The 24,997-nt window shown below is 40.8% G+C and overlaps 1 protein-coding gene across 1 annotated transcript in view; it reads right to left on the bottom strand.

The window, feature by feature from the left end:
• Positions 1 to 24,997, bottom strand: part of ZNF827 (zinc finger protein 827) — a 270,975-nt gene that overhangs the window by 53,957 nt on the left and 192,021 nt on the right. The window contains exons 6-8 of the mRNA XM_075860380.1: positions 22,157 to 22,390; positions 20,485 to 20,536; positions 14,992 to 15,089 (exon numbers count right to left, since the gene is read on the bottom strand). Of these exons, the coding sequence (XP_075716495.1) occupies positions 14,992 to 15,089; positions 20,485 to 20,536; positions 22,157 to 22,390 (384 nt within the window). The remainder of the gene's footprint in view (positions 1 to 14,991; positions 15,090 to 20,484; positions 20,537 to 22,156; positions 22,391 to 24,997) is intronic.

Below are 24,997 nucleotides of genomic sequence, written 5' to 3'. Positions count from 1 at the left end.
CACGGGTCTCTGGTCCCTGGTGTTCCCACAGAGGATTAGCCCATGCCAGGGTTTTGCCAGTAAGGAGAGAGATGATGAAGGCGATCCTGACGTCATCCGAAGAGAAGGACCTGGCATGTAGTCTGAAGTGGATCAGGCACTGATTAAAAAATCCCCTGCAGTTCCTCGAGTCTCCGTCATAGCGTGGAGGTAACGGCAAGAAACACAGGGGATTGGTACCGGTACAGACAGGAAGTGTAGCGGGAGGAACAGCAGGAATGGGTGCGGTGATGACTGTGGTTGGAGCGAGCAGCTGATGGGCAATGGCGTTCACCGACAGGAGGAGTTGGTCTTGTCGTGACTGAAGATCCTCCATCTCGGCCAGCATGGCCTGTGTCGTCAAAATTTCAGGTTGACCAGCGGGGTCCATAGCCTGAGCGTACAGTCACGAAGCGGGTTAGTGGACCCACTAGGCCATACCGCCGTAGCGGGGAGGCAGCTGGCCAAACACAGGAAACCCCAGAAAAACAATGTCCCGCACAATGGTACCTGGATAGTCCAGACAGTGGCCACAGCTCTGGCACTGATGGAGATGGGTGCAGCAGATAACGCCAAACGTGGCGGATGACACAGGTGCCGCAGGTTGTGGCGGATTCCTCCGGACGTGGAAGGTGACGGGGGGCCAGTGCTCACGGATCCATGGCTGCGGGCGTCGGGAGGTGAGTAAACACGACGGCCGGCGGCCATGGACGCTACACCTGTACATCCCCTAGTTCAGTCTTTACCTACCTGCACATCCCCTAGTTCACCCTTTGCCTAGTTGCACATCCCTGGTACACATCCCTGGTTAACCCTTTCCCACCTGCCTGCATGTTCCTATTGTTAACCCATTACCTGATTATCCCCTGGTAACCCTTTATCCTCCACATCCCTTGTTAATCTTTAGTATACAGGGACAGTTATATTTATGAGGGAGCGGGACAGAAATAATGAGTGTGTATACATTGTAACACAACGTATATATATGTATGTTTAGGTAAGTGGGTGGTGGTATAGATTAGGATTGTATACCTTGTTTATACTGTACCATGTGTAGTGTTCGTGTATTCAATACATATTAAGTTATTATGTGTTTTGGGATACACTGATACTATACTGTGATTATTTACTGTGATTACTGTTTTTATTACTAAATATTACCTTTATTTACTATGCAATTGTATTCCTTTACTTAGTAGCAAAAAAAATTGATTGGAGGTAGTATAAGAAAAAGGTAGGGGAGCTAGGCATAACCCTAGTGACCCTGTTATAAAGGAGGTAGTAATAAAAGGCGACACTAGCTGGTGAACCCTGCTATTACTCCACCCTCCTTTTACAGTGCCATCCCTGAGAAAACCATCAGGGTATAACCAGTCTGTTATTTTGGAACCGCTGCTGTATTTTATATAATTTTATGTGTTTTATGCCTTATTTGTCTTAGGCCTTTTATCTTAGAAATAGGACAATACATGTATTGCTAAAGTGTAACCCAGAAAATTCTGCACAATGTTATTCATTTTTTACACAGGGACTTTTGGATAATTGCACTGACGGTTCAGGGATAGAGCTGGGTGGGAGGCAAGAGAGCGGGTTGTTAATACTCTTTATTCCTTTACAGCACCCGTAGTGTCCAAGTAAGGGAGAATGTACAAGTGAAGGGAATACAGATCGGAATTACACAGATTGCACTGCAAGACAACTGATCTGAGGACAGTCAGTCTGAGGAACGGTGAGGCAAAAGTGTGTTTTAGTTTTGTATGAAAGAGTGGAGCTCCGGGACAACATATATCTGTGTTTGATTGTTCCTTTAGGACAACCCATTTCCATAAACCCTAATAGGGAATTTGAATGTCATAGAAGGGTGTCCCCACTTGGGAACTCCCCTATTAACCAGAGTGGAGAGCCACACAAAAGAGAGCTTTTCACTTTAGAGAACTCGGCATGATCATGTATTTTTTGCTGGTTTTATAGAAAGCGAGGAACTGGATAACAAGTGAAATAAGGCAAAATCGGACAATTTTTACTGCCAAAACATTGCAAGATAATACTGCCATATAAAGCCCATATAAAACTGCCATATAGTGCCCAAATAATATGCTGTATAAAAATAATACTCCCTTGAAGATCCCATATAAAACTTCCATATGGTTACCATGTAATGATACAATTCAATTCCCAAATCATGCCATACACTGCTAAATATTACTGGGTGCTTTTAGTTTGCTCATTGGGTTTCTGTTTTCAGCCCTGTAAGTATTACATAGTCGCCCAATCACGTAATGCTGCAGAAGAAATTAGAGTTAGCAGCTTTTCCCAGAAATATCAGCATGTTACAGGGGTTTCCAGTAGCCAGACCCATGCAACTCGGCTAAAGACTGGGAAAGCTACATTTGCAAAAGGGTTAACTTGATGGGTTATCCCTTACCATTTAATAGTAAAGAACTGGCAGAACACTAATACAGAGTATGTATGAAGGTTCAGATAGCACCAGCTCGTGGGGGGGGGGAGGCGGGGGGCGATTGCATGGATCGGGGCCCAACCCAATTCTTATGTATCTGGCACACCAATTGGAGTAAAGATTGTTTATTATTATTTATCTTAGATGCCAGTGGCGGAGAGAAATGTTTCGGTCTTAATGACCTTCTTCAGGCACTGAGCCGTGCTGGGGACTGTTCTACGAGCGCTTTGCTTAATAAAAGCGGCTGGCTTACACAGAAGGTTTTACCAGAGAAACGCAACTTAATATTTATTGCCCAGATCCTGCAGTTTTTAGAAATATCCCACATGTGGCGCTAGTGTGCAACTGGACTAAAACACATGCCTCAGAAGCAAAGGAGCACCTAGAGGATTTGAGGGCCTCTTTTTTATTAGAATATATTTTAGGCACCATGTCGGGTTTGAAGAGGTCTTGTGGGGCCCAAAAAAAAGAAACCCCCTAAAAAAGACACCATTTGGCAAACTACACCCCTCAAGGAATTTATCAAGCGGTATAGTGAGCTTTTTGACTCCACAGGTTATTTGCTGAATTTAGTGTAATTAGGCTGCGAAAATGAAAATCTATGTTTTTTATAATAAAATGTAGTTTTAGCTCAGATTTTTCCATATTCACAATAGGTAAAGGAGATAAAAGAACCCTAACTTTTATAACCCCTTCAGGACCCAGCCAATTTTTTCAAATCTGACATGTGTTACTTTATGTGGTAATAACGTTGGAATGCTTTTTACCTATCCAAGCGATTCTGAGATTGTTTTCTCGTAACATGTTGTACTTTATGTTAGTGAAAAAATTTTGTCGATAATTTTGGTATTTATTTCTGAAAAACACCACAATTTAGAAAACATTAGCAAAAATTAGCATTTTTCTAAATTTAAACGTATCTGCTTGTAAACCAGATAGTAATACCACACAAAATAGTTACTAGTTAACATTTCCCATATGGCTACTTTATGTTTGCATCGTTTTTTGAACGTCCTTCTATTTCTCTAGGACGTTACAAGGCTTAGAACTTTAGCAGCAATTTCTCATATTTTAAAGAAAATGTCAAAAGGCTATTTTTTTAGGGACTAGTTCAGATCTGAGGTGGCTTTGAGGGCCTTATATATTAGAAAATCCCCAGAAGTCACCCCATTTTGAAAACTGCACCCCTCAAGGTATTCGAATCAGCATTCACAAAGTGTTTTAACCCTTTAGGCGTTTCACAGGAATTAAAGCAAAGTAGAGGTTTTACCAGAGAAATGCAACTCAATATTTATTGCCCAGATTCTGCAGTTTTTAGAAATATCCCACATGTGGCCCTAGTGTGATAATGGACTGAAGCACTGGCCTCAGAAGCAAAGGAACACCCAGTGGATTTTGGGCCTCCCTTTTTTTAGAATATATTTTAGGCACCTTGTCAGGTTTGAAGAGGTCTTGTGGTGCCAAAACAGTGGAAACACCCCGAAAGTTACCCAATTTTGGAAACTACACCCCTCAAGAAATTTATCTAAGTGTATAGTTAGAATTTTGACCGCACAGGTTTTTCGCTAAATTAATCAGAATTAGTCTGTAAAAATGAAAATCTACTTTTTACTGAAAAAACATAGAAATTTTTAATATTTACAAGAAATATTAAGGAAAATGCACCACAACATATGTAAAGCAATGTCTCCCGATTACGGCAATATCCCATATGTGGTAATAAACTGCTGATTAGGCCCACAGCAAGGCTCAGAAGGGAAGGAGCGCCATTAGAATTTTGGAGCACAGATTTTGCTGGATTGGTTTTCGGTTCCATGTCACGTTTGCAACACCCTGGAGGGACCAAAACAGGGGAAACCCTCCAAAAGTGACCCCATTTTGGAAACTACACCTATCAAGGAATTTATCTAAGGGTATAGTTAGCATTTTGACCACACAGGTTTTTCGCTAAATATATTGGAATTAGTCTGTAAAAATGAAAATCTACTTTTTTTTCTGAAAAAACATAGAAATTTGTAATATTTACTAGGAATAATGAAGAAAATCACCCCAACATTTGTAAACCAATGTCTCCTGATTACGGCAATGTCCCATATGTGGTAATAAACTGCTGATTGGACCCACAGCAAGGCTCAGAAGGGAAGGAGCACCATTTGGATTTTGGAGCACGGATTTTGCCGGTTTGGTTTTCGGTGCCATGTCACGTTTGCAACGCCCTGGAGAGAACAAAACAGGGGAAACCCCCCAAAAGTGACCCCATTTTGGAAACTACACCTCTCAAGGAATTTATTTAGGGGTATAGTTAGCATTTTGACCACACAGGTTTTTTGCAGAATTTAGTGGAATTAGGCAGTGAAGATGAAAATCAACTTTTTTTCTGAAAAAGCATAGAAATGTTAAATTTTTACAAGGAATAAAGGAAAAAAGAACCACAACATTTGTAAAGCATTTTCTCCTGATTACGGCAATACCCCATATGTGGTAATAAACTGCTGATTGGACCCATGGCAGCGCTCAGAAGGGAAGTAGCGCCATTTGGATTTTGGAGCACGGATTTTGCTGGATTGTTTTTCGGTGCCGCGTTTGCAACGCCCTTGAGGGACCAAAACAGTGGAAGCCCCCCAAGTTACCCCATTTTGGAAACACCCCTCAAGGAATTTTTCTAGGGGTATAGTGAGCATTTAGACTCCACGGGTCTTTTGCAGAATTTATTAGAATTAGGCGGAGAAAATGAATATCACAATTTTTTTCCACTAAAATGTTGAATTTTCTCATTTTCACAAGGGATAAAGGAGAAACAAACAACCAATTTTTGTAAAGCTATTTCTCCCGGGTATGGAAATATCCCACATGTGGTCATACATTTTTTTCATTAGAAATGAATTAACCCTTTCAGGACTGATCCATTTTTTGCTTTTCTATTTTCGTTTTTCACTCCCCGCCTTCCAAAAGCCATAACTTTTCTTTTTCTGTCAGTAGAGTGATGTGACGGCTTATTTCTTGCGGGAGGAATTGTAGTTTCTATTGACACCATTTAAAGTGGCATAAAAAGTACTGGGAAACTGAAAAAAAATAGGAAAATATAGGAATATAGGAAAAAAATCTGATTCCATTTTTTGGGGTTTTCGTTTTTACAGCTTTCGCCGTGCAGTAAAAACGAAAACTACAGCGATTTTGGCGGTTTAAATTATTTAAGTTTTTTACGGTGTTCACCGTGGTAGTTAAATAATGGTATATTGTAATAGTTCGGCCTTCTACGGACTTAGCGATATCAATTCTGTTTATTTTTTTACATTACTTTTGAAAAAAATGGGAAAAGGTTTTTTTTTTTTAACTTTAAACTTTTTTCTTTCTCACTACTAATAACTTTAATTCTTCTACACATTTTATTAGTCCCCTTAGGGGGCTTGTACCAGCGATCATTGGATCCGCGGGTACAATATACTGCAATACTAATGTATTGCAGTATATTGTTATCTTTACAGACTCCTGTAACAGCGCGATCGCAGTTCCTGTCCGTTAGTCCCGGGTGTCAGCTGTAATACACAGCTGATACCCGCAGCGTATGGAGTGGGCTCAGCACTTGAGCCCGCTCCATACATCACCCCCGCACCATGACGTGCTATTAAGTCATAGTGCTCAAAGGTGTTAATGCACAGCGGGTGGTGTGAATATTGCCTTTTTCCACTGATATGCCATTTTAGAGCATAATATGTCGCGCCCAGTTTGTGCCCCTGAAGACAAATACCTCATAAAGCGTTAAGCAGGTTCTCCCGGGTATGGCGATGCCATATATGTGGGCACAAACTGCTGTTTGGGCACGCTGCTTGGCTCAGAAGGGAGGGACGCCATTTTGCTTTTGGAGCGCAGATTTTGCTTGGTAGTTTTTCTGTTTCGGTTTCTCTGGTATTTCAGTTTATAATGTGGGGGCATATGTAATCTGTGCGGAGTACATAAGGGTATAAGAAGAGGGTATAAAAATGCGGTAAATAAATAATAATTCATAGATGTGTGGTCAGTGTCGCACTGATAAATGGTGTCGGATGTTACCCGCTTTTAGAAAACACTGCACATTTTGCATCGCCATATTCCTGGGAGCCAGAACGTCTTTATTTTTTCACCACCGGAGCTGCATGAGGGCTTATTTGTTGCGGGACAATCTGTACTTTTCATTGGTACCATTTTGGGGTACATGCCATTTTTTTGATCACTTTTTATTACATTTTTTTGCAAGCCGGGTGACCAAAAACAAGCAATTCTGACAATATTTTTTAGTTTATTTTTTTCGATTATATTATATTTTATTCTGCGGGTCGGTACGATTACGGCGATACCATATGTATATAGGTTTTTTTTATGTTCTGCAGCGTTTGCGCAATAAAATCACTTTTTTATAAAATAATTTATTTTCTGTCACCATATTCTGAGAGCCGTAACTTTTTTATTTTTCAGTCAAAAAAGCTGTGTAAGAGCTTGTGTTTTGCGGGACGGGTTGTAGTTTTTATCTGTATTATTTTCGGGTACATGCGACTTTTTGATCACTTTTTATTCTCTATTTTGGGAGGGGTGGTGACCAAAAAAATAGCAATTCTGGTGTAGTTTTTTATTGATTTTTTTTGGGGTGTTCATCGTGCGGGAAAAATAACATTATAGTTTTATAGTTGGGGTCGTTACGAACGTGGTGATACCAGATATGTGTACTTTTTTTAACGTGTTCATTTTTTTCCTATAATGAAAGACTTATTATAGAAAAAAAATGCAGTGTTTGTTTATATAACTTATAACTTTTATTTTTACACTTCTTTTAAATCATTTTTATTACTTTTTTTTACTTTTTTCACTTGTCCCACTAGGGGACACTTAGACTTGCAGCTTTGATCGCTGCTGGAGTACATTACACTACACACGTAGTGTAATGCACTCCAACTGTCATTGTGACGTGACAGTCACACTGACAGGAAGCCTCGGAGGACCGGCAGGAGGCTGCTCCTCCGAGGCTTCCGTACATGGCAACCCGGAGGTGTGCTTCAAACCACTTAAATGCGGCGACGGCAATCCGTCGCCGCATTTATGGGGTTAATTGCCGAAATCAGCGGCGATGGTCCGCTGACCGGCAAGGCTGGAGTGTCAGCTGTCGGGGACAGCTGACCTCCCGGTTCCCGGACACTGTCCGCAATAGTACGTCTGGATGCGGGAACTAACCCCTCTGCAGGACGTACTATTGCGGAGCAGCGCGGGAAGAGGATAAAGCAACCTCTTCTGAGCAGAGCAATACCCCATATGTGGTAAAAAAAAACTGCTGTTTGGACCTATGGCAGGGCTCAGAAGGGAAGGAGCGCCATTTGGCTTTTGGAGCTCAAACTTTGCTTGATTGTTTGAATGTTTCATTTGCAAAGCCCATGAAAGGCCAAAACAGTGGAAAACCCCGAAAAGTGACCCCATTTGGGAAACTACACCCCTCAAGTAATCTATCTAGGGGTATAGTGAGCATTTACACCCCACAAGTCTTTTGCAGAATTTATTGGAATTAGGCCGTGAAAATGAAAATCTACATTTTGTTCCACTAAATTGTAGAATGTCTTAATTTTCACAAGGGATACTGGAGAAAAAGCACTCCAACATTTGTAAAGCAATTTCTCCCGATAACGGCAATACCCCACATGTGGTCATAAACTGCTGTTTGGACACACGGCAGGGCTCAGAATGGCAGGAGCGCTATTTGGCATGCAGATTTTGATGGATTGGTTTTTGGCCACCATGTCGTGTATGCAAAACCCCTGAGGAAGCCCCAAGAAGTGACCCCATTTTGGAAACTACACCCCTCAAGGCATTTATCATTTTCCTGGACAAGACAGGTGAATCTACATTAGAAATTAGTGACCAGCGGATAGTGAAAATTGCAATTTTCCACTGATATGCCAATTTAGTGCACATTATGTTGTGCCCAGTATGTGCCACTAAAGAAAAATATGTCATAAACTGTTAAGCCAGTTCTCCCGGGTATAAAATGTCATAAATGTGGAGGTAAACTGCTGTTTGGGCACGCTGTAAGGTTCAGAAGTGAGGGAGCGCCATTTGGCTTTTGGAGCGCAGATTTTGCTTGGCAGTTGTTTTGTTTGGGGTTTTTCTGGTATTTCAGTTTAGAATTTGGGGGCATATGTAATCTGTGCGGAGTTCATCAGAGTATAATAAGAGCGTATAAGAATGGGGTAAATAAATAATAATCCGCAGATGTGTGGCCGGTGATAAATGTCGCACTAATAAATGGTGCCCAATCTTATCCGCTTTTGGAACGCTCTGCACATTTTTCGTCACCATATTCTGAGAGCCAAAACTTTTTTATTTTCTCTCCACCGGATCTTATTTGTTGCGGGACAACCTTTATTTTTCATTTGTACCATTTTGAGGTACATGCCATTTTTTTTTTCACTTTTTATTAAAAAAATTTGGCAAGCAAGGTGACCAAAAACCAGCAATTCTGACAATATTTTTTTGGTGTTTTTTTTTTATAGTGTTCACCCTGGGGTAATAAAATAAATTTTACTTTATTCTGCGGGTGGATACAATTACGGCAATACCATATGTATATCGTTTTTTTTATGTTTTGCAACGTTTGCACAAAAAAAAACAACACTATTTTTAAAAAATATATATTTTTTTGTGTCCCCATATTCTGAGAGCCATAACTTTTTATTTTTGCATTGACAAGGCTGTGAAAGGACTTTTTTTCTGCGTGACGGGTTGTAGTTTTTTTGGTACTATTTTGGGGTACACGCGACTTTTTGATCACTTTTTTACTATACTTTGGAAATGATGGTGACCAAAAAATTAGCGATTCTGACATTGTTTTTTTATGGATTTTTTTTGCGGTGTTCACCGTGTGGGAAAAATAACAGTTTTACAGTTTGGATTGTTGCGGACGAAGTGATACCAAATATGTGTACTTTTTTTAACGGTTCCATTCCTCTGGGCGGGGCCTAATAGGCTTCCGTACGTGGCAGACCAGGGGGCCACTGCTGGCACCCGTTTGCCATAGCAACGATTGGCATCCCTGCGATCACATCGCAGCGATGCCGATCTCCTGGAAACCACTAAGATGCCACGATCGCTTTTGATCACGGAATCTAAGGGGTTAAAGGCCACGATTGTTCCCCGGACGAGTCCCAGTGACTATCGGCTGTGTCTGTGACAGCCGATGTCACTGTTCTGTCACCATGTCTTTTGAAATGATGACAGAAAAGCACCATGACGTAACTGTATTTCAGGGTTCCTTAATGCAGGACAAACCATGACATCATGGTGCGTTAAGGGGTTAAAGAGATTCTCTGTCGAAATGTATGTTTAGAAAATGAAGGTAAAAGCGTACTTTACCTAATAGCGGACCTCTAGCATTCTCTCTACTGTACAAGTGCAGTAACACTGTGAGTCACCTATAGCACTTGTACTCTGTGGATCCTGCCACATTCTAGAAAATTGAGTGCTGCCTGCCAGTTGCACAAGCCATAATTTGCATAAGGGGCAAGATATTAGTATAAAGAGGTACTTTTTTTTTTTAAACTGAATGTACCCTTCCTAATCTGTATGCAGTGTACTGTTTGGCTTGGGGTGATTGTTTATGATGACCGGTCAACTTTAATTCGGTAGAAAGAAATACGAAAAGTCCTGGTTTACGACCTATCAACCTCCCTGCTCTTTTTCTGTTGCGTTTCAGTAGCAGTTCTGCTTTGCACTGAATACTTGAGCTATCTGAGACAGAGATAGTTGCTAGACATGCCTGACAACACCATAGAAAACACTGTAACTGATATACAATGTATTCCTAGAAACCAGTCAGTCCAAAATATCTCAACTGTTCAGCTCAAAGCTGGATTGGCATTGTAATAACAGGAAAGAAGGTGAAAAGCAGCCTGACAGCAGTTAGGCCATGATATTCCTCGTCTCAGGCTGCTGCAGTATTAATTTGATTTTTTAAAAATAAATAAATGTAGGTGTAGAACCATTGTAACCTCTATTAGGTAATTTATTTTAAATATGTTTTTTTTATATTATGGTAAACACACACGTAAGTAAGACTTAAATGCATGTACTTAAATGAGTTATCCCATCTGGACAACCATTTTTCGACGTGCCTTATTAGTGTATCCACTCGTGATCCCCTTCTACTCTATGAGTCAGAACAGAGAGCCTCTACAAAGAGCTACTGCCTCCAGGAGACTTGACACAACCATGTATTACATGGTTGCTCATTGTATTTGAATGGACTCTATGTAATTCTACATTTCACCTGCGGTGGCTCCTGTATTTGTTAGGGAATCCCAGGAGTTGATACTTAAAGGGGTATTCCCATCTCGGACATTTATGGCATAAACTCGGATATGCTATAAATGTCCGAGATGGGAATACCCCTTTAAACAGCTCTGGTTGCCTGCATCCCCCCTTCCTATTGGGTTGTGTAAACCAGTACAGGATTTCCCTTTTCCAGTCGCCTCAACCTTATCAGACCAGGAAGGGGCATGTTGACAGCAACTTGATTACCTGCCTCTCCTACAAGAGATAAGAAGGGAAGGAAGGATGATGAGTAACTAAGGCTTCGTTCACATCTGCGTCAGGCCTCCGTTCTGACGTTCCTTCGGAGCTTTCCATCGGAACAGAGCCCTGACTGACACAAACAGAAACCATCCGTTTCCATCACCATTGATTTCAATGGTGACGAATCCGGTACCAATGGTTTACGTTTGTCTCATTTGTGCAAGGGTTTTGTCGTTTTGACGGAATCAATAGCCTAGTCTACTACAGTATTTATTCTGTTAAAACGATGGAACCCCTGCACAACTTAGACAAAAGGAAACCATTGGCACCGGATCCGTCACCATTGAAATCAATGGTGATGGAAACGGAAACCTGTGGTTCCCGATTGTGTAAGTCAGGGTCCCGTTCCGATGAAAAACTCAGACGGAACCATGGCGCAGATGTGAACGAAGTCTAAGTTTAAGTTATTCATTTATTTCATCTTATCAAATGATAATGAAAGAACACCTCATCATATTAAAAGGTAATCAAAATAATTTCCTCCATGATTTATATAGTATTTCTGTATCCTCGATATAGCTCTGATTGGCCTTGCTAATTACTCCGTTTTTTTTTCTATTAATATTCCTCAAGAAATGACCAAACCTGCTTTAATTTTGGCCTTTGCATTCCAGATGACACATCCATACTTAAGAGAATTGATAATGAGCATCACTTTGCACATTACAGATATTATTCCCACTTGTTTCTTGACCTCAGCACTGCATGTGACACGGATGGCGATTTGATTTTATGTGGACATCTGTGGTCTTCATATAACCTCAGTAACAGGTCAAGCTCTCATAATTCGTTATGCCTGGGCCTCAAGGAAGACATTGTTTAAAGCTGTATATTATTTGCTGCTGTCAGGATCTATTTAAAAGGTCTATTGTGGCCTGTATTTCATATATTACATTAAATCTTCATTATCAACTTCTGTAATGGAGCATAAACGAACAAACAACTTATGATTCTACTTCTGCAATCTTCTCCAGTATAAGTAGTTAGCTGAAGCTTCTATAGCATACCTCCCAACCGTCCCGGATCCGGCGGGACAGTCACGGTTTCTCACCGCTGTCCCGGGCGGTCTGCAAAATGTCCCGCTGGGCGCTGCATCAAAACAGCTGATCGCTGCAGCAGCGATCAGAAGAAGGCAGGAGTCTTGCGGCGGTGTTCTCACTGGGATCGATGCCGGCACGGGAGTGGACCAGTACAGTCATCTGACCTGTCACCTGACCTCACCGGTCAGGTGAATGGACTGGTCCACTCCCGGGCCGGCATCGACACCAGTGAGAATGCTGCTGCAAGACTCCTGCCTTCTTCGGACGGTGAGTGACGTCAAAGCAGAGCGGAGAGTGGCAGCAGTAGGGCCGGCTACCTCTACCGCTCTCGCTCTGGCGGCAATGTGGCACAAAGTATAAGAGGGTTGTGTTGCGCTACCTACAGGGGGACTGTGTGTGTAGCAATCTACAGGGGGACTGTGTGTGTAGCAATCTATAGGGGGACTGTGTGTGGAGCAATCTACAGGGGGGCATTGTTCTCAGCCATTTGGTTTGTCTTGCAGCAGCTGCTGCCGTGATGAGCAAATGATATACCCAAGTTAGGAAAAGTAACACAAAGACGATATAACCTGATCCATAATATCTGTGATATCTAGACAGTCTAGAGATCCGAAGTGAGAATGTGCGCGCGTTATTTGCAGAAGGATCTGGCCGTGATTTGATGTGTTTATGCGGGATATTGGGCGTGGTTAGGGGCGTGGCTTAAAATGTCCCTCTTTTCCGAATTCAAAAGTTGGGAGGTATGGCTATAGTACAACTCTTAAGGCAACTCAGTTAAATATAAAATTATTTTTTTTATTAATTTCTTATCGAACGTGTATTTTCTATACATAAAACACTGGGTTTAAAAGGGACTGTCCAGTATCAGCAAATGAATGTATTTTTTTTTTGTTTTTTTTATAATTTAAAGTAATTATAATTTTTCTATAAACTTTCTGCATGAATTTTTCAAAGTTTTTGAGATCTCTGCTTTTTGTTATTCAGTAGGAACATTCATTGTTTACTTCCAGTGGATACAATTCTGTCCATGGTCATGTGATGGAGACACAGGTGCTGCGATCATTAGAAGAAACAGCTCTGAAACACATACTGTAACTGTAACGAGCCGTGCACCTGTGTGTCCATCACATGACCATGGACAGAATTTTATCTACTGGAAGAAAGTAAACAATGAATGTTTCTACTGAATAATAATGACAACAAGCAGTTATCTTGAAAACTGTTAGGAATTAATACAGGAAGGATATTGGAAAATAGTATAACTTTTAATAAGACAAAAAAAAAATAACATTAATTTGCTAAAAGAGGACTACCACTTTAAGATATGTACTTGTTTTATTACCAGGCCTACAATCCCAGTGTATGACAAAAACACATTAGATGGCAGGGCTGCTCATTCCATTGGAATGGGCAGATGTGTGAGGGGGGCGCGCACCAGGCGTTCCATACAATTAGTGATCATGAAGCTGCATCACAGGCACAAGGTCATCTCTATCCCCTGCTCTGTACTCATCTCTAAGCTCAGAGCAGGGCAGGAAGGAGAAGCTGAATGCAAACAGAACATCATTTTCAACTCCGTTCCCCAGGAAGGGAGTAAATTACTGAATGTGAGGTATTAACTCTTTCAACACCCTAGACAACCAAAACATGGCTGCTGTGTTTAATGCTGCCAATAGGTTGTGTATGGTATTGCATATTGTTATACATTATCAGGGATTTTAAAATGAATGGCTAATACTAGATCGGTAGGGGTCCGACTTGTACGAGCACCGCGGCCCCTTCAAACAGCTGATCAGCGGGGGTGCCAAGAGTTGGACTCCCACCTATCTAATATTAATGGCGTAAGCTGAGGATAAGCCATTGATTTTATAATCCCAGATAACCCCTTTAATAATAAGGGTATGTTCACACGCTAGCTGTCATTTACGGCTGAAATGACAGCCTGTTTTCAGAAGAAAACAGCTGTGTCGTTTCAGCCGTAAATGCTCCTCCTCGTAATATACGAGGCGTCTGTGACGCTCGTATAGCTTGAGGTGCTCTTCATTGAGTTCAATGAAGAACGACTCAAATTACGTGGCAAAGAAGTGCCTTGCACTTCTTTGCCGAGGCAGTCAATTTATGCGTCGTCGTTTGACAGCTGTCAAACGACGACGCGTAAATTACAGGTTGTCTGCACAATACGTCGGCAAACCCATTCATATGAATGGGCAGATGTTTGCCGACGTATTGTAGCCCTATTTTCAGGCGTAAAACGAGGCATAATACGCCTCGTTTACGCCTGAAAATAGGTCGTGTGAACCCAGCCTAACACCGTATTCAGCAAGCTCCCTCTTGGCTAATGCATGCTAGGGATTTTAGAAATGAATCAGCAGAAAATTTTGGACCTAAAAATTAAATGAAAAAGTTGAGATTGACCTTATCGCACACTCAGATCAGATGACAAGAATTTTTTTTATCTGACAAGTAGTTTTAGTTGTCCTCAAAATATTAGGCTGACATAGTGATGTTGACAAATTGTTGTATGCGGACACGTGGGCTAAAAGGCTATGGATCCAGAGTAAGGAGTAAAGGCCCAAAATTTTGTGTTCAGGGCGCCAGAAATTCATTGGGCATTGCTACTGGTGAATTATTAGCCCAAATTAAAATCGAAAACTCATATTTTCACTACAACTTGTATTGTTTAAAGATGAACCCCTAGAATGCCAAATAGGGGTCGTTATTGTCATCTTGTATCAGTGTTTTGAACTGGTCCAATAATAATCCTGTGATTTAGAGGACCATACACTATTCAATATTTGACATGTTGCCCACCTTCAGTTTAATTATAGTCATATCACATGCAGTGAATTAAGACATTTATTAAATGTTTAAATATAGCTACCATACCTGCTAATGAGTGCCTTCCTTGAGGTGAAGATTCATTTTTTGGGAGATCTTTTGAGTTGAAGGGCGATTGTCTAAATTTATCTTCTGAAAAAAACGGGCTAAAAGTAGAGAGTATAATTAGTACACAAACAACTCACAAGTTGTAGCAATTATATGGATGTCTATAGTTCTTCTATGCAAATCATTTGAAAAAATGTAGCTAAAATTATATACAGTATTTTTCGGACCATTATGGCATACATTAGCTAGCTGTTGGCAAACGATCTCCCCAAACATATGCGTGCTCACCTCAGCCAAGTGTGCATGTATTCTGGGGAGAAGAGCATTAAGGCCGTTTTGCATTGGCCAATTATCGGGCAAACGAGCGTTCCTGAAAATTACCCTGTAAAAAGGGCAACAATCAGCCGATGAACGACCAAACACTCGTTCATCAGCTGATTGCATCGTTTTAAATGCTGTAACTATTATCGTTGTCGGCAGCACATCTCCCTGTATAAACAGGGAGCTGTGCTGCCGACATGATAAAAATGTATAGGGACGAGCGATCGTAGTAACGAACTCTCGTCCCCATACATTACTGATAATAGCTCCTTGTGAAAGGCGCAAACGAGCACCGATCAACGAGCTGTCTCGTTGATCAGCACTCGTTTACACAACCCATGTTGTGCCGTGTAATATCACCTTAATGCCTTATTCACACGAAGGTGTCCGTTTTGCGCGTGCAAAAAACGCTGCGTTTTTGCGCGCGGAAAAATTCAGTGTGACCTCTGTATATGGTGCGCGGCTGCGTGATTTTCGCGCAGCCGGCATCATTATGAACTCCCTTTTTATGTGACGACACAGTAAAGAAGGAGGGGATTTTATATTTCCCTTCTCTTCTTTACCAGCTGTAGCATGAATCGCGCGCGTCACCCGGAAGTGCCGATTTGCACGCACCCATTGACTTCAATGGGTGCGTGCTGCGCGAAACACGGGCAAGTATAGGACATGTCGTGAGTTCTACACAGCGCACATACGCTGCATGAAAATCACTGACAGTCTGAACGGCCCCATTCACTAACATAGGTCCATTCGTGTGAATAAGGCCTAAGGCTGCTGCCAGAAACCTCGGGCAGTGGCTTATCTCGACTGAGAACAAAAGGATCTGGCATGTCGAAATCCAACTGCCCGATCCTTCTATCCCTCGACTCTGCCGTCTAAGCACTTGGGAGGCCCCCATACAGGTTTTATGTTCAGCTGATCCTGACGAAATTGACAGGTTAGACCAACATTAATCTTGTGTTTATGGCCACCTCTAGACACACTTTTTTTGTTAAAAACTGCAATCTGCTGGTGCATTGGAATGCCTGCAGCAGGAGAGTCTGAGCTCCATGTCTAGCTAAGGTCCTGGAAGAGCAGTTGTGTGGAACCGCATGTACCGTGCTATGTGTACACAATCTCTGTGTTATCTGCTCTCTGAGCAGTCACATCGTACACACTGACTTCTATAAAGTGTGACTGCTCAGTGAGCAAATTCGCACATACATTCACAGACATTCGCACATATAGTATAGTAAATCTGTGCAGTGTCTGCTCTGTCAGGCGCTTCTAGGCATGTGCCCCATGCTTACAACAGAAGCAGCCAGGACGCTCTCCTCCTCTATGTGCTGACAGGGAGCAGATCCATCCCCAGTTTCTTCTGCCTCTGCACAATTCTTCTGGCTGGCAAGCTCATGGGAGGGGACTTACTGCAAGGCTTTCCCTGATAATAAATAGGCACTGTGGCTGGCAAATGTGATGGGGCACTGTGGCCGGCAAATAGATGGTAATGCAATGGGACACTGTTGATGGTAATGCAATGGGACACTGTAGATGGTAATGCAATGGGACACTGTGGCTGGCAGTATGATGGACACCGTTTTTGGTTGTAAACAAGAGAGTAGCAACAATTATACACACAAAGGCTACTAATGGATTGAATATGGCTAGTAGTGGTGTATATGCTAGACCACATGTGAGGCCACCCTCACAGTATATAAGCAAAACAAAAAGAATCAAAATGAGTACCGACATGCCAATTATTGGTAAAAACAAGAACAGTATTTTATTTGATACACCACATAAAAAATATGTGGTGTATATGCATTGGTTTAAAATATTACAAGTTTATTGTAATTACCCCAAAAGACTAGAGCATTAGACCCGGTTACATAATAAAGTGCCACAGTGCAAACATCTGGTTTCCATGATCATAAAGTCAAACAGCATTGTAGATGTACATACCCATATTAATTGTACCACACAGGGGACGTCTACCCCAACAGCTTGGAGACTTCTAATGTGGGAGTCTATTCTTTTTTTGTATTTTTAACGTATATCAAATCAAATACTGTTCTTATTCTTACCAATAATTGGCCTGTCAGAACTCGTTTGTTTCTTTTGGTTTTACTGTATCTGGTTATGTGATGGGGCACAGTGGCTGGCAATATGATTGGTCACTATGGCTGGCAGTATGAGGGAAACTGTAGCTGGTAATATTATGGGGCACTGTGGCTGACTGTTTGGTGAGGTTTTCTGGCTTTCAAATATTACTGTGTACAGTGAAGGAAATAAGTATTTGACCCCTTGCTGATTTTGTAAGTTTGCCCACTGTCAAAGACATGAACAGTCTAGAATTTTTATGCTAGGTTAATTTTACCAGTGAGAGATAGATTATATTTAAAAAAAACAGAAAATCACATAGTCAAAATTATATATATTTATTTGCATTGTGCACAGAGAAATAAGTATTTGATCCCCTACCAACCATCAAGAGTTCAGCCTCCTCCAGACCAGTTACACGATTCAAATCAACTTGGTGCCTGCATTAAAGACAGCTGTCTTACATGGTCACCTGTATAAAAGACTCCTGTCCACAGACTCAATTAATCAGTCTGACTCTAACCTCTACAACATGGGCAAGACCAAAGAGCTTTCTAAGGATGTCAGGGACAAGATTATAGACCTGCACAAGGCTGGAATGGGCTACAAAACCATAAGTAAGAAGCTGGGTGAGACGGAGACAACTGTTGGTGCAATAGTAAGAAAATGGAAGACATACAAAATGACTGTCAATCGACATCGATCTGGGGCTCCATGCAAAATCTCACCTCGTGGGGTATCCTTGATCCTGAGGAAAGTGAGAGCTCAGCCGAAAACTACACGGGGGGAACTTGTTAATGATCTCAAGGCAGCTGGGACCACAGTCACCAAGACAACCATTGGTAACACATTACGCCGTAATGGATTAAAATCCTGCAGTGCCCGCAAGGTCCCCCTGCTCAAGAAGGCACATGTACAGGCCCGTCTGAAGTTTGCAAATGAACATCTGGATGATTCTGAGAGTGATTGGGAGAAGTTGCTGTGGTCAGATGAGACTAAAATTGAGCTCTTTAGCATTAACTCAACTCGCCGTGTTTGGAGGAAGAGAAATGCTGCCTATGACCCAAAGAACACCGTCCCCACTGTCAAGCATGGAGGTGGAAACATTATGTTTTGGGGGTGTTTCTCTGCTAAGGGCACAGGACTACTTCACCGCATCAATGGGAGAATGGATGGAGCCATGTACTGTCAAATCCTGAGTGACAACCTCCTTCCCTCCACCAGGACATTAAAAATGGCTCGTGGCTGGGTCATCCAGCACGACAATGACCAAAAACATACAGCCAAGGCAACAAAGGAGTGGCTCAAAAAGAAGAACATTAAGGTCATAGAGTGGCCTAGCCAGTCTCCAGACCTTAATCTCATCGAAAATTTATGGAAGGAGCTGAAGATCCGAGTTGCCAAGCGACAGCCTCGAAATCTTAATGATTTACAGATGATCTGCAAAGAGGAGTGGGCCAAAATTCCATCTAACATGTGTGCAAACCTCATCATCAACTACAAAAAACGTCTGACTGCTGTGCTTGCCAACAAGGGTTTTGCCACCAAGTATTAAGTCTTGTTTGCCAAAGGGATCAAATACTTATTTCTCTGTGCACAATGCAAATAAATATATATCATTTTGACTATGTGATTTTCAGTTTGTTTTTTTAGATAATCTATCTCTCACTGTTAAAATTAACCTAGCCTAAAAATTCTAGACTGTTCATGTCTTTGACAGTGGGCAAACTTACAAAATCAGCAAGGGATCAAATACTTATTTCCTTCACTGTATGTACCATATCAACTGAATACTGCACATAGGAAAAGCACAGTCAGGATCTTTTATTTCTGCTAATTATTTGAGTGTCTTATTCGTACGTGTAAAAAAATCACCCTTTTGCTACTGAAAAATGCTTTTTTAGGCCTTATTTACACGAACGCTGCGCATCTCGGACGTGAAAAACTTCAGTTTTTCACGTCCGAGGTGCATCCGTGCTCAGCACTGCGGGACGCGATGTCACGCATCCCCCATATTTGAGAGTCTATGGAGGGATGCGTGATGCGTGGAAAGAATGGACTTGTCCTATTTTCCCACGGATCCTTCACATGGTCCGTTGAAACAACAGCTGTGTGAACGCCCACATTGAATTACATAGGTCCGTGGGACGGCCGCAGGTTTCAACGGCCGCCCCACGGACGTTATACACCTTCGTGTAAATAAGGCCTTATAGTATGAAAAAAATAAAACAAAACTACAAAATTGGTAAAGCCGCATCTATAATGACCTGTACAATAAAATGATCATGTTATTTATCCCACACATTAAATGCCGTAAAAGAAAAACAATGCCAGAATTGCTGATTTTTGTTCACTCCGCTAACAAAAATGAAATAAAAAGTGATCAAAAAGTCTTATGTACCTAAAGTTTGTACCAATGAAAGTTACAGGTCATCCCACAAAAAACAAGTCTTCACATAACTATACATAAAAATAAAAATGTTATGGCTGTTGAAATGCGGCAACACAATTTTATTTTATTTTTTAATTTATCTAAAAAGGGATTTTATTGAGCAAAAGTAGTAAAACACACATATATATATATAAATGTAAATCCAACTTTGGTATTGTCCTGATCATACCAAACTGCAGAATAATGTTAACTTGTCATTTATACCGAATGGTGTAAAAACAAAAACAAAATCCAAAACACAATTGCAGAATTGCTTTTTTCACCTCCCCAAAAAAACGAAAAAGGTTATACAATCCATTATAAGTAAAAATATAAAATGGTGCCATTTAAAGATACAATTCGTCCAGAAAAACACAAGCCCTCATACAGCCATGCTGATGGAAAAAAAAAGTTATGGTTCTTAGAATACGACAAAAAAAAAATACAAAAAAAGCAAAAAAATAAATAAATAGCTGGTGGCTTAAGGCTCTAAAAAAGCTCTATGCGTCCTTAAAAATCCACTCCAGTCAGTTATTAAGTGTGACTCCAAACAATGACTTTAGTTCTGTAAAGCAATGTTTTTATTGTATAGTAATTTATTTTCCAGTATTTGGAATATGTTGGTAAATATTGAATATTTTAGGTAGCGATAAAATAATTACCTGGTTGATCTGATAATGTTTGACTTGTGATTGTTTTCTTTGCTGACTTTCTCTGTCATATAAAACACAAAAAGAGAATTAGATATTTTTTTGGCTACTTCTGTGGCTCCCCTAAGGGCCTTTTCAAACTGCGTTCGCCTTGTCTGTCGGAAATGTATGGCGGGAGATTCTCCTGGAGTATGCCTCCAACGTATGCCATACCTCTGTATAGAATAGTGCAGTTGACTAGGCTATTCGTACTGCAAATAGGAAGGTATACTAGCCAGACGTATGCCAAAAGGGCATTCTTTTGGCATCTATTGGGTGAATGGGGGGGTCTATAGATTTGTTCGGCATATGCGACGGGATCTTTGGCAGAGGCACATACACTGAACAGACTTTAAAAACGCAGGGTGAATAGACACTAAGTCTGCAGATCCATCAATACAGCAGATATCTAAACCAACTCATGCACAATAATGTACTATCTACATTTATGATGCTACTATGAACATTAAAAGTAAGAAACACCTCTTTGGGGTCTTGAACGTCTTATTTCATTGTCCTGATGTACACCACCGGTAGTAGAAATTAAATGAGAATCATTTAATTACTATGAATATTAATCATCTTTTTTACCTGTGAAAAAGTGGTTGTCCAGTTTAGAAAATCCATTTTTATATCCCCTATTACAGAATTCTGAGTTAATAGGGGGAGGTCCTCTGTTCAGGATCCTCAGCTCTTGGCCAGAGTGGAGAGTGGTTACAAATATCATCTCTCCTGCATTACACAGACAAGCCATTGATATGAGGATTGTGTAATGCTTAATAATAAGTGTGATTGCTCTGCAGGAAAACGAAACACTTTTTACTAGGTTTCCTCACAATTTACAGCTTATTGCTGGGCCATTAAAGGCTGAAATTCAAATACACGAACATAGTCGGCTTAGCCAGATTTCTGGAAGCCACAGTCTCTAGGATTTAATGGAGAGATGGCTTTGCGGTCCTCCATTCAAATCTATGGGAGTTATGGAAAGAGTAGAGCAAGCAGCAGCACTTCAATCGAAGCAAGCGCGGCCACCTCTCCTTTGTATCTTATGAAGATAGCGACTGCTGTAAATCGGAAAACGGGGGTCACCGGATCCCCTTTATCCCAAAGGACAGGGTCCCAGTGGTCTATGTGCCATAAATATGAAAGACGGGAATACCCTTTAAATACACATGAACATTCCTATACACTGACCTATACAGAATATATATTCTCGTTTTTCTGTCTCCCAGCTTTCACAGTTATTCTTTTATAACATGATGGAATATCCTATTGTTGGCTCTTTTAAACAGTGAACATGTTGATGGAGATTGGCGAGTAAATTCTTACTGTGATGAAACTTTTAATTGTCTCCTACCTATTGTGTTGCACACACAACCAAGTCACTATTCTTTAATTTTTACATGTTGTGCAGAATTTGTACTGATATTCTGATGTTTGTATCTATCTATCTATCTATCTAATCTATCCATCTAATTTATCAATCCGTCTTTGACATTTACTGTCAAAAAAACAGATGCATTGGACAATCCTACAGAAGACACCATGCACCAAAAAGATTTATTCTAATGCATGCTGCCAAAATCTTAATATCTGGATTTCTGGCGATTGAGATTAAAAACGCCACTATAACTTGGTATATTACCTGACAATTTGAAGAGAAGTTCTGAAGCCATCTTCACAGAGATGTCTTGGCTGAACAGGTTCCCCTCAGGAATAACTCTACACTCTGGCATCTTCTGCAAGTGCTCGTTTTTTTCTTGTCTTAATAAAGTGCTATAACCAATGTTTTGTCTGGGGGAGACAGAAGAGTCAGGGATGTCAACCTCCATGGGTTCTTCTTTAATCTTCACAGTCTGCGCATCCTTACAACTTTCAGCTACACAGGAATGCAGAAAAAAAAATTTCAATTACAAACTGTACCTTGTCGGAAAGAAAAAAAACAGTCTGAAACATGTCAGATCTCAGAAGCAATATAGTGTAAATGACTCAATATAGAAAAGGCAGAACTGAAAACATAAAACTTTTCAAGGCAGAATTATTGTTTACAATTTTGGAAATAGGCCAAAAAGCGCACGCACGCACGCACGCACGCACGCACGCACACACCCAAAGGAACACACCTGAAATTTCTCTGAAGTCATTTATATTCATTTGTTAAAACAATCTTACAACGTAAAATGCTACCTCACGCAGTTATGTCAAATAATTTTTGTCTAATTATTGGTTCTTGATTAGTTTAATAAATCTTAACCATGCTGAATTTTTTTTATCATTATCTTTGTAAGTTATTTTATTTAAATGGACACTAAATATTTAAACAATTGATGCTAATCAAATCTACATGATGTATAACAACTTTGTAATATCAACTTTGTGAAATTTGTGCCATTACGTGACTCCCTCCTTGTAATCTGCTGTCACGCAAAATTCATCTCTTGTTAAAGAGTAATGGAGACGGACTGCAGGAAGTGGGGGTGTGTCTTCTCACTGCCTGCCCAGAAGTCTATGGAGAGGGGAGGGGGAGCAGGAAGAGCTAGGAGGGAGAAAGACAGACGCCGTTGCTCAAAGAAATCTATGGAGAGAGGAGGGGGGTACAGAAGTAGAGTGATAAACACAGACAGATATGATGAAGCTGCTGGTAAGAGCTATATGTCAACCCAGTGCTGGATTCTGAACTATACTGCTTATTACTGCTGTATAATCTCCTCCATGCTGCTGAAGCTTATCTACTAGACCTTCTCAATTAATTAGAATATCATCAAAAAGTTGTAATATGATAAACTCATATTATATAGATTCATTACACACAGAGTGATCTATTTCCAGCTATTTTTTCTTTTAATGTTGATGATTATGGCTAACAGTTAATGAAAACCCAAAATTTAGTGGCTCAGAAAATTAGATTATTAAATAAGCCCAATTTCAAAAATGATTTTTAATACCGAAATGTATGCCTACTGAAAAGTATGTACAGTATATGCACTCAATACTTGGTCGTGGCTCCTTTTGCATGAATTACTGCATCAATGCGGCGTGGCATGGAGGCGATCAGCCTGTGGTACTGCTGAGGTGTTATGGAAGCCCAGGTTGCTTTGATAGCGGCCTTCAGCTTGTCAGCATTGTTAGGTCTGGTGTCTCATCTTCCTCTTGACAATACCCCATAGATTCTCTATGGGGTTTAGGTCAGGCGAGTTTGCTGGCCAATCAAGGTGTATAAGTGATACTGTAGTTAATAAACCAGGTATTGGTACATTTGGCAGTGTGGGCACATGCCAAGTCCTGCTGGAAAATGAAATCAGCATCTCCATAAAGCTTGTCAGCAGAGGGAAGCATGAAGTGCTCTAAAATTTCCTGGTAGACGGCTGCGCTGACTCTGGGCTTGACATAACACAGTGGACCAACACCAGCAGATGACATGGCTCCCAAACCATCACTGACTGTGGAAACTTCACACTGGACCGCAAGCAACTTGGATTGACGCCTTTCCACTCTTTCTCCAGACTCTGGGACCTTGATTTCTAAATTAAATGCAAAATTTACTTTAATCTGAAAACAGGACTTTGGATCACTGAGCAACAGTGTTGGTCCACTGTGTTATATCAAGTCCAGAGTCAGCGCAGCGTCTACCAAGAAATTTTAAAGCACTTCATGCTTCCCTCTGCTGACAAACATTATGGAGATGCTGATTTCATTTTCCAGCAGGACTTGGCACCTGCCCACACTGCCAAAAGTACCAATACCTGGTTCAATAACAACAGTATCACTGTGCTTGATTGGCCAGCAAACTCGCCGGACCTAAACCCCATAAAAAAATCTATGGGGTATTGTCAATGCAGGCGAGCTGAAGGCCGCTATCAAAGCAACCTGGGCTTCCATAACAGCTCAGCAGTGCCACAGGCTGATCGCCTTCATGCCACGCCACATTGATGCAGTAATTCATGCAAAAGGAGCCCCGACCAAGTATTGAGTGCATATACTGTACATACTTTACAGTAGTCCAACAATTCGGTATTAAAAATCATTTTTGAAATTGGGCTTATATAATATTATAATTTTCTGAGACACAAAATTTTGGGTTTTCATTAACTTTTAGCCATAATCATCAACATTAAAATAAAAAATTGCTGGAAATAGATCAGTCTGTGTGTAATGGATCTATATAATATGAGTTTCACTTTTTGAATTGAATTACTGAAATAAATTAACTTTTTGATGATATTCTAATTCATTGAGAAGGACTAGTATATATATAGATTGATAGATTAGAGATAGGAGAGCAGGATTCTCCCCTTCTATGTGTGCAGTGTATGGCAGACATGATAGCCGTTAGTCTCCACCCAATAGCTCATAGAAAATTGAGAACTAGAGATAGAGCCTGCAGGGGGGAAAACTGCTAAAAAAAATGCCTTATACAAATCATATAATTGCCAGAAAGTGTAATTCCACATGTACATACATAACAGTTTATTCTGAAAACGCATAT

The sequence above is a fragment of the Rhinoderma darwinii genome, chromosome 1, assembly GCF_050947455.1.
Source record: "Rhinoderma darwinii isolate aRhiDar2 chromosome 1, aRhiDar2.hap1, whole genome shotgun sequence".
Lineage (NCBI taxonomy): Eukaryota > Metazoa > Chordata > Amphibia > Anura > Rhinodermatidae > Rhinoderma > Rhinoderma darwinii.
This window is presented reverse-complemented; position numbering and strand designations above follow the sequence as displayed.